We start from the raw sequence: 11,399 nt of genomic DNA on the forward strand, positions 1-11,399 counted from the left end.
AACACCTTTCATGCTTTGCCCATACTCTCAATTTAGCTGCTCATATGAAAAAGTTTATTGAATGTTATTTGTCATAAAAGTACTAGGAAATACCAATCTATTTCATTTGTGTGATAGTTTCTTTACATAATATAATGGTACTGCAATTCCCTGTGAAATGACAATGTATCTTCTTCTACCATTTTTCATGATGCACTTTATTTTTGTTTGTTTATTCCTATTTCATACAATAAACACCATACAATTCATAGCTTGCTTCAAATACTTGCCGTCTTCCACTTGCTGTTTTTGTGGAAAAGGGCATGTTCCTTACTAATCAAAACTAATTAAAAAAAAAGACACTTTGCCTGTCCTTTTGTTATCGTCTTGCAAAGCAGACTGAAGTAATATGATGATTCTGTACAAGTCTACCGTGGAACAGAAGGAAAAAAAAACATATATATATATATATATATATATATATATATATATATATATATATATATATATATATATATATATATATGGATGGATGGATGGATGGATGGATAGATAGATAGATAGATAGATAGTGTAAGTACCTGGGACGTTGCCTTTGGCATCGAATGGGTTAACTTTTGCGATAACAGAATCAAGCTGCAGAAAGTCATTTCTCATAAATATCTCCAGACATAGCTGAGAGCTGGAGACAGTCTTGAAAGGCCATGAATTATTTAGAGACTTTACACAGTGGACTTTGGTCATTTAATGAGAATTGTTGACAGCGATGAGTAGGGAAAGGGGAGAAAAAATCATTTAAGTCTTCCATACTGTAATCCTACAGCTCTAAAGCAGACCTAATTAACAGCTGATCAATGGGTGGTGCTGTTGTGGAACATTCTGATTAACTGACATCAATAAGAATTTGGGAAGGGCTATGTTCAGCTTGCATGTCAGTTGCATAATCAATTCATTTGTTCGGGTCATTGTGATTTGAGCTGCTGGACAGGATGAAGCTACATTCCCATCATCAACACATATTTATCATGGCTTTTCTTATTCACATCAGTCAGCGCTATCGCAACATGATCCACGCAAATATGTGTGCATTTGTCAGTTTTGGTATTTAGATTCGCAAGCAATGCAGCGACACGGTGTGTGAGGAGACCCGGAACCCTCAAGAGCTTGATGGTGGCCAACACCTCTGGCAGTGGCGTGAAAAGCCTGGAGACATCAAAGGAATTAACAGGAGTCTCACGTGTTAAAGAAAGTTAAATTCAAGACTTTATCATTCATTCTATTTGAAATCAAATTTAAAACCGACTTCACAATGTTCCCTACTGTTCCATGTTGTCCAAAGTTGCTCCAATACATGGCAACTGTTCTTAAAGCCCCTATCCCACTGAAGAGCGAATGCTGGGGAGTGTCCGCGGAAGGCACTGGTTCCTTTGATCTCCTCCAGGTTTTTGTTCAAGTTCATAAGAGATTGCCACAAGGTAGCCAGAGATACTAGCTTAAGTTCTAACAAAAACTTTAAAATCTGTAAAGATGAAGAATTTTGAAAGACAGATTGAAGAAATTTTCATTCCAATTAAGGCCTGAAATGTAGGGCTGGCTTGATACTAAGTTGTCATGTTCGATTCCAATACCAATACTTTTGCCTCAAGGATTGGACAACATTTAATAGATTCTTTTTGCCATCGTTAATTAAGTTTGCTTAAAACTGGCATCTATAAACACCATGTCCAACGAATGCTCAGGCATGCCGTGCAAAGTGAACTTCAGTATTTTCTATATGATATGGGTGGGCATTCGATTATGATTTATGAATCCCCGATTGTATTTAGAATCAACTTTTGATTCAAAAAGATTTGATCAATGTATTATTTCTGGTTCAATCTATTGTATAGATGTGCCAAGATTCCTCATGCGCTACTCCAATCTGCTTTGCAAGAAAGGACAAATGGGGAGATTTTATATTGATTCTGAGTTTGAATAAATCATTATCTTGATTTATTTATTTATTTTTTTAATATCTTGAATACAAACAATCAAATACAGACTCCTCCAATGATCATTGTGGCCTGGGTAGAACGTGATACAATGCAGTGGATCAGGTAGGACCATCCCGACTTTTAAGACTTTCTAGATGATGTATAGAAAGTTGATTTACAGTATGAAAGTTGCTAGATCAAGTAGCATCCATTTTTAGTTAGCTTTTATGCGTCCATTAAACGCACCGCAGCATTTAGGGGGAGAGATAATAGCATACATTTTCACAATTTTAAGCCATTTTTTAAAATTATTAAAACGTGGCAGGTTTGTTCACAACACTCGTCCCCGCTGTGTGTCAAATTAAGACAGTACAGTATATCCGAGGCAGACACCTGCAGATACAGTGGATGTGTAAGTAGTATTTATACGCATGCGCGCGCATACACACAGACACACACACACATACACAGACACTGAAACATGAGCTAGAAGTCTTGTGACAGTGTGTGCGATGCTTTCACAGTGCTGTGCATTTTAACAGCAGAACCGCCTGGTGCAAGGTTGTGTCAAACGAGGACTTCTTGATAAAAGCAATTCAATGATCAGCATCAGAAGCGAAAGTAAAAATGCATGCTGCGGGAGAAAACTTGAGCTCACCTTGGTACCATCCAGGCTTATGATTCGGTAGACATTGCGCGTGCTGTCGTAGAAGTAGGAAACTGTGACGGCGTGCTTGCTGGTGGGCAGCCAGTTCTTCTTGGTGTTGGGGTCAATTTGGAAGACGTGGGCCCGCGTGCTGTAAATGGGCTGCTCCCTGAAGGGGATGAAAAAGAAGTTATGAACCTCTTTGTGGCGCAAGATCAATGTCTCTCCAAAGCCAACTCCGCTGCGGAAACTCCTGTTGTCCACCGGAGAGCCAGATCGCCCGGGCAACCGGATAACGAGCTCGCCGTCCCCCATCGTTTCAAATAAATTCACTTGAAGTCAAAGCAACTATGAATGCGCATCGTCCAGTATGTGCAGGTGTAGCTTGACTAGATATGTAGTTCTGTCATCATCACTAGCGGCCAATTGCACCTTAAACTCACGCAGCGTTTGCCCTCTTTTGCAGCCTGTCTATGCGCTGATATGGGAATGTCTGCAACACGGAGCGTGGGTCACACAGGGGAGAAAAGTGAGCGTTTAGGGCTAAATATAGACAGTAGGCCATGCTTTAGTGCCAAAGACACACCCCGCCGGACACCACTTTCCACATGGAATAACTTTCCTGTATGTGTGTATATTGAAAGAGAGCCTGGGGAACACTCTCACAGGAAGAAGCACACCTGCCAAAGCAAGTCATCCTAATAGTTTGGTGAATTAGTCGGAACGTTCGGACTGAATTTATATTTGGCCAACTTGTCAGTTCTGGGTAGGGCAAATGTCAACTCTATTTTAAAATACTTCTTTTTTGAGAGCTATTTGATCTCTTAAGTGCAAAACATTGTTAAAACTCTTCACAGAGGTGTGGACTCTAAGCGTTCTGCGTTTGAATAGCCGTTTAGACCATGTGGACTTTTCTGTTCTCTCCGTGCTTGCGTGGGCCTTCTGCAGGCACTCTGGCTTCCCCCCACAGTCCAATATCATGCATTTTAGATTTATTGAAGTGTCTGAATGGTCGCTTGCCAATATGTGCCATGCAACTAGAGAACTGTGCAAAGCATTACTCTTGACTCACAGTATGACCTTTACAAGCGCAGAAAAACATAAAAGGTAAACAGCTTTTTTGAACCATTGGCGTGATCAGGGATCGACAAGTATTATCGGAACAATATCTGGCCTTGTTTTGACATGTTTGTACTTGGGATTGAAGCAAATATTTATTAATATTAGTATTATTAATATTATTCAGTCTTCTGAATTTCATTGACTTGAAATTAGGATACTCATATATATATATATATATATATATATATATATATATATATATATATATATATATATATATATATATATTATATATAAATAGCCATTAATTGTTCGTTCCGTGATGTATTGGTTGCCATGCAGTAGCTATGGTTTGCTATAATATGTACATTATAATTTGCCATCTTATGTCATATTGAATTGATGATTGACAGTATTTAAGCTGTTGGTTCTCAGTGACACAAGTCAACCTCCCAAGCTGTCATGTCAAGCTGTCTTCTGGGGGGTTTTCCGTTTCCAACTTTTCCTATTCTAAATTCAGTTGAGGTCTTTCAGGATTATTTCCTGAGTCTAGTTTCCGAGTAGAGTTCTAGTTTTGGATGCTGACTGTGATTATATTGGATGTTTGTGTGTAGAGACTTTCTACTTCCCCACCTTAGTGTCTTGTCTTCTGGGTCCACATTCTCCTCCCTACGTGACCAATTGATTATACTGCATCTATATTAAAGGGCGGAAACAGACTTCCTCTTTGTGCAATACCTATTCCTTTACATTTTTAAAATATTGTTGGTGGATTTGTACCAGAGTAGCTTATACGCACGATGAAAGCTCCATGATGGGTTCAGATGACATGACTTAATTCCTTATTGACCTTTGTTTGACGCCAAAAGAATCTGGATTGACCCCTGCCTGTGGAGCGTTCTCAAGTCTTTGGACTTTCTATTCATTCACCTGTCTCCTATGTATGGCTTCCTTCATTGTGGTTTTCAACCACTGACATTGCTCTCATCCTTTATAGCATTGTGTAGACTTAAAATCTAGTCAGTACACACACACACACACCCAGTCAAAGCGTAGGGTGCAGGGGGAGATATTCTGAGCTTGGCAGTGCTGGCAGAGCAGGAGATAGAGAAGTGCTTACACTGCACTGAGAGGGTGATGGGGGACATCAAAGGCTTGGTGTATAAATGAATATTAAAATTCATCAACAGTACCCCTCCTGTGTGTGATTAGCCCAGACTGGGAAAGACAGAACAACACAGAACTAGAGGTAAGTTAGCCGGGAGGAGCTCGATGAGGGAATGGCGAGCGCATAGGAAGTGCGAGAGTGAATTTGGGCTGATTACTGCTCCTCCACAAAGCCGCTTGTGGAGTGCAAATTATCATAATCATGGACAGCAGTGCAAGTGGCGGAACTGTGAGTCATTGCAACTGTGCACACATCACACAAGCGAGTCCTGTCTGTGTGATCTGTGCAATAGCTGCTTGGCAACTGCCGTCCGATCGCATTGCATAATTTGACAAAGCTGCGGCTAATTTGGCATCGCTTGTCGCTCACTTGTGCGCGCATCAAACGCCACAACATTCCTGCGCTTTGATTATCGCATGAATGCAATTACCCAAGCGTTTTGTTACAATATGATACCCATCAGTGGTTGAAATAAAAAATACCTACCGCTACATACAAATGATTGACTCGTTTAGAAAACTTTTTTTTTTTTCTGGTCCTTTTGAACTGTTTTCATTTGTTTTAATCAGCAGCTAAAAGGCCTAATATTTCATTTCCTGAATCCTGCCTGTTATAATCACAACTGATCCCATTTGCACTCATAATGAACTTGGAGTGGTCATCTCATTAGGTACAAGATAATCAAATTAAATTCAAGAGGTGGGTAGAATTAATGCTCGGATACCATTGCAACCATTACGTCACCATTATTTCAAAAATGTTTATCAACATGCTTGTATTTTCCAATGGCTGCACTGCGGTGGTGGGCCATCACAGCCAGCAAGGCCTTCTCTGCTGGCCTAACATAAATATATTGATCATATTTATAATAAAAGTCCATTTCATATTTATATAATTATGGTCCATATTCTGTTCACTTCTTGTTATATTATATCCATTTGGCTACGCTTCTTCCAGTGTTGTAGCCAAATCATTTAAGTCTTCTTGAGGAAAGAAAGAAGAATGGATTTTTTTTTTGTTGAATTAGGTGTTTTGGGAGACAGCCGTTTTTGTCACATCCATGTTCTTAACGTCTTGTCCTGTCTGCAGATTCGGGGGCGGAGCCATCGGCCGCACACCTGCAGCGCATCTTAATCAGGGGACTATTTATGTGCTGCCGAAGCAGGAAGACATTGCTGGATCATTTTTTACGCACCCATTTAGCTCCAATAATGGTCCCCAGTTCTTTGTCCCCCTGAATTTTTGCATATCTGCCTGAATATTTTTGGTATTACTTTTTTTGTTGTTTACTTTTGGTCTGAGCTGCTGTGTGGATGAATTGCTCCAACGCAGCCTTCAGCCTACAATATACAGTAGTTCTCTCTCTCTCTCTCTTTCTCTTTTCCTCTCTTTCTCCTGGCCACATATTCAAATAATGGGAAATAAATAAAATGATATGTTATAAAACTGCAATTTGTAATTTAGGGTACAATCTTGTTCAAGCTTGCCTGCTCCTGGTGGACTTAATAAAACTGTGGACAAATCATTTTAAATTTCCCTTTAATTTTTAAGTTTTGACAGTATCACATATACGTATAAGTTTAATTGCTGATGCAGGTTTATTGATGTTTAAATGTGCCGCAAAATAGCCTGTGTTTACGATTAAGGTGTATGCCCAGTAATGCATACGTGTGCTTCTGAGGGGTATTGGAGTCGGACACCACTGAAGGCGTAAGTGTGAAACGCGCAGACCGCCATTGCTGCACTGTAAGGGGTGTTTTTATTAGTTTTATTAGTATTAGCATGTTTTTTGGAATGTGGGAGGAGAGCGGAGTGCTCGTAGAAGCCCCATGCGAGCACACAGAGAATATGCAAACTCCACACAGAAAGGCCAGGGCAAGCTGAAACTGAACCCAGTACCTGTGAGCTGTGAGGCAGACGTGCTAACCAGTCGATCACCAAACCACCCTAAACACAAACACTTTAAGAAAAAGTCAAATGTTGTGCTCATATGCTGCATTAGTTCTCATCCTGTTCATTATCCCGGGGGCTATTCCCCTCCATGAAACTTAGCGACGCCCTCAGCTTTCATGTACAAGAAGGGAAAGATCGGTTGGCGTGAAGGGTGCGCTGCATGACACAACAGCAGATGATGGTAGAAGAGTGATGAGGGCAGTGAGAGAAACGGGTGATGCGATGAATGCAAAGGAGTGAGAGCAGATGATGCAGTCATTTTTAGAAAAACATTTCCATAAACTTCCAGTGTACCTGTCCACTAATGTGGAGTAAAGCAGCTGGTATGTGGTCAGTCAACACATAACCTTGCCTTCATCCAATGAATCAACTCCAATTAGAAAGTGTACAGAGCAACAAAGCAACTAATTAAACTTAACGACACTATTCTTACTATTAACTCATTTAGCACCATCTATTTTCAGACCCTCATTTGCCCTATATTGTTGCGGTAGCTGAACTCTGCCTCGAACTGCAACCAAACCTAGAGAGTCATTGGACAAAAACAAAGATGGACGTTACATATTACTTTCAAAAGTTGCACAACAGATCATTGGGAAAAAAAACATGCAGGCTGAAAAACCAAGTTCAAAGACCATATGAGTTGTACATCTTTGCCAAACGTAAAGAAGACGGCAAAATAATCATACTAAAGTAACAAAGCTATGAGTCCAAATGAAACATGTTATATATATATGTTCGTTTGTTTTCTAAAATTTCATTCAAGATTATATCTGTCACAATCTTTTTAGAGAATAAAGTAGTTGTTGAAAAATGCAAGTGTTTATGGAAGAAAATATGTATATATAGGAGGACCTTGAAAATAAATAATGTGGAATCAAAATCGCAATCTAACAGATGAACTGTTGTTTGGTTGGGACCTGAGGGAAAGTTGGCTATGAGGCATGACAGGACACGCAGACACTCATGAACACACACTTTTACAGTTGTAGCGGGAGTGACAGATGTTGTCTATCTGATGCACTGCAGGGGCTTGTTGCACACATGTGAATAACTTCCTTGTGGAAGCACACCGCTTTCACGTGTGTCACCTCATCATGCAAAAGTCTGCGTGCTATTTTCTACTTCACTGTGTCCCCTTTAACTATGCAGCTGCCCCTGTTTCCGCAGAACAGAAAAAAAAAACAAAACAAGCATTACATAATAGCGAGCGCTCACTTTCCTGGGACACCTTGACCCCCACACACCACCAAAGAAGCTTTCCTTCTTTGGAGAGCTTTATAATTTATTTATTTATTGTAATTTTTATTAATTCCACAGAGAAAGGCTTTAGAGAGAGTTGAGCTCACACGAGGCAGCGTGTGATTATTAATGAGTTTGCTTCAGGTTGCTCTATTTACTGAAAGTGCCTTGGATGACCTATGCTGCACTGTGAACACACATACTGTAGCTCTACGGTATATGGTACATTGGGGAAAAAAGGAGTTAAGTCAATTGTATTGTCCTATTGGAAATTGATAGACTATAAATTTTGTACATCCCTACATTCCCCAAATGTGTGATAACAACAAGCTGAAAGAGGCTTGATATTGAACCGAGGGTGATGATGGACTGTTAAGGGAGGTAAGTCACACGACACTTAAGGAAAGTTAGGGAAACAGTAGAAAGGCCCTTTCACGGCCATCTCACCCGATGGCCTCTCCTGCTGTCAGGGCATCGTTGCTCTGGACCCATCCTGCCTAATATGGCACAATGTGTTATTTTTAGCACTCGGCATTTAGTGCAACCTATTGAGCCTGGTAGGGGCCTCCTCCCACCTGCTGTCCCTTTTGGAGGTTTCTTATTTTCCCCAGATGAGGTCTTTGAGATTTTCCTTCCCTTCTTAGGATAAAACTTAACCTAACTATGGTCGCTGGTGATCCGGAAACCAATCTTACTAAGGGAAAGAGCCGGGCTACGCCCTGAACTGGTCACCAGTCGATTAAAGATCATATAAATTTACTGTAGACAAACACTCAAGCTCATATTTACTGAATGATAAGTGTCTTCAGTTCAGTAACGAATGAAGTGTATGCACACGCAGGCAGGCCAGAACTCAGATTTTAATCCCCAATGTCAGAACTGTGGGGCAGATATGATAACCACTTAGTTCCCGTGCTGATGTACAATATCTAATATTGATCAATAAAGTAGTCATCCTTTGTTGCATGCAAGGCTCATTGCTGACTAAATTGTGCAGGGATGATTGATTGTGGATGATTGGTGGTCTGTTTGTGCTCTATGATTGGCTGATGCTAAGACCAGCTCTACTGCCCTAATGAGGACAAGCACTGTAAAATAAATAAATAAATCCAGGAGGTAGTTCTTTAACTGATACTCCTAACGTCAATACTCACATGTTGCCTTGACAACAGTTTTTTTTTTTTTTTTAATCATTGGTGCTATAAGACCATCTACAATCTGTAATAGGCTTGGCCTTGAATCAGGAGGTTGAAATGTAAAATGCGATTCTAATCGAGGTTCAGAACTACACTTCTGAAGCCGTCTGTGCAGGTAGATACCAAACACGTGTGGCCTCGCTGTGCTCTCGGCGGCATTTGATATGTTCCATTGTGGATCAATTGACTCACTGAGTCAGTTGCATAAGAGTAAGTTAGTCACTAGTGTGGCACAGCTCGGCAAGCGCTGCCGCTAGGTGGGAGACGTTTGGATAGATGGATGATGTGCTGCCCACACTGTGGGAGGTGTGAACACGCTCTGTAGAAGCCTTCTGCACATTTGAGCTAATGCAGGAGTTTCGGCTGAAATTGCACCATGCCTCGCACCATATTATCAACCTCCTGTTGGGTCATTAATCCCACTAAACTGTGGGAGACATCTGTTAATGAAAGCAAGGCCTGGTGGGGGTTAGGGACCACTGGGCTCAAGATGGGCGGGTGGGAGGCATAGAAATGAGCACTGTTGCACACCAAGCAGGTACATCTCGCTGGTGGGCGCATGTTGTGCGAGATATTTAAGGTCAGAGCTGCTGCCATGGAGACAGGATGCCAGTCTCAGTCACAGAAATAGTGTTTCGTATAGTTGCCACTTTGGCGCCTGCATCGAAACACCCGGAACAGGATGTACAGAGCATCGCGGCACAGATGTCTGATAACATTAGAGAAGGAATCGTGTCGTGCACATTTTCCAAACTTACATAACTGTCTATACGGTAGGCTGTGAGCACACCATGTGATGGAATGGTGCCGTTATTACTTCCGCCAAGGAGTTTTCACATTTGCAGCTTCCTGTGCACTATCTCATGCAGATTGCTCATTTGACAGTAATTAAAGTAAATTAACAGTAATTTAACTAGTTCAAACACCTTTACTGTGGGCTAGGTATGAGAGATTAAACATTGGCATGGGTTTGTACACAATATGCACCTGAGTGTGTTGTACATTGGCTTTCTCCAAGTTTACACTGACCAGCAATTGCATTATTTGGATTATCTCGTTATTAGCACGTTTAGCTGCTCTCTTCAGAATATTAGGCACACCTCCTATCAGGCTGTGCAGTTGCAGACCTCTGGAACCTATAACATTAGGCTTTTGGACAGTTCCAAGTAAATCTATGCACTGATTGCTTGAGTTTTGTGCTGGACCTCAAGTTATCACAATGTAATTTATGTGGAATGTAATTGAGGGCAAGAACTCTTGAGCTTGGTTTCCTTACTATTGGAATAAACTCTCAATTATGATCTTCAAAGTTGGGTAATGAATGCAACTTTCCATGTTGGGCCCCAAGTCTAGCCCACTAATTGAGAGAAATGAGTAATTTGGATAGCATTTTATGATCGACCACACCACTGCAACATCGATCGTCAGGTGCGTTTCGATATTGTTTTTCAGACGCATCGCTTTGAGTCCTTGCCGTGTTTTGCATGTCCACGAGCCAAGCCACGATAATAATCACTTACCCCATTGTTGAGGCTGGAACGCAAGGCGACACCTCTGGTAACAAGACGCAATCTCCCTCGGACAAGACGCTGCGTATTTATGGTGCTGTTGTGTCCACACGGCAGCCTCCCCTGCTCGTTCAGCGTCGGTCGCGTCTGCAGGAATGCGATGACAAGCGCTCCATCCCCCGCGGCTGGCTGTCACTGCGCGGACCCACGCAGAAACGTCGCCGTGCGCATGGCTCCCGATCGGAGGCTCGTCCTCCCTGCCGGCGCTGGAGCTGCTGGAGATCGACGAGGTGCCGCGAGGCAGCTGTGGCGTCAATGACAGATTCCGAGATGGAGGAGGAAGAGAGGAGGGTGGAGAAGCCCCGCTGCGTGGACTGGGAAAAGACAAACCAGTGGCAGCGGATAACACACAGCAGCATCACAGTGTCCACCCGCCTCCTTCTCCCTTATTACCATTGGCTCACAGGCTACACCCCCACGTTTCTAGAAGTGCATCATTTCTGTGCTGCGCTCGTTCCCCTGCAGTCAGTGTGAATTGTTTATCGTGACAATGCATGAATCAAAAACGATGCGCCTATTAATGAATCGTCCAGGTTTGATTGGTTTTCCACTTGTGGTTACGAATAATGATGATCCATGTTCGTCCGCCTTCCTCCCACGGAGCAGCGTGTC

General features: G+C 41.8%; 1 protein-coding gene across 3 annotated transcripts in view; it reads right to left on the reverse strand.

The window, feature by feature from the left end:
• Positions 1-11,399, reverse strand: part of homer1b (homer scaffold protein 1b) — a 28,371-nt gene extending 16,972 nt beyond the window's left edge. Inside the window, exons 1-3 of one of the 3 annotated variants that reach the window (XM_088418310.1) lie at positions 11,181-11,399; positions 10,740-11,101; positions 2,611-2,767 (exon numbers count right to left, since the gene is read on the reverse strand). In XM_088418310.1, coding sequence (XP_088274436.1) covers positions 2,611-2,767; positions 10,740-10,744 — 162 coding nt within the window. In that variant the 5' untranslated portion in view covers positions 10,745-11,101; positions 11,181-11,399. Of the gene's footprint in view, positions 1-2,610; positions 3,048-10,739 lie in introns of those variants that run through there. The other 2 variants (XM_088418301.1, XM_088418292.1) reach the window with 2 other exon arrangements.

Source organism: Hippichthys cyanospilos, chromosome 1 (genome assembly GCF_059441005.1).
Source record: "Hippichthys cyanospilos isolate Australia breed blue-spotted pipefish chromosome 1, RoL_Hcya_1.0, whole genome shotgun sequence".
Taxonomy (NCBI): domain Eukaryota; kingdom Metazoa; phylum Chordata; class Actinopteri; order Syngnathiformes; family Syngnathidae; genus Hippichthys; species Hippichthys cyanospilos.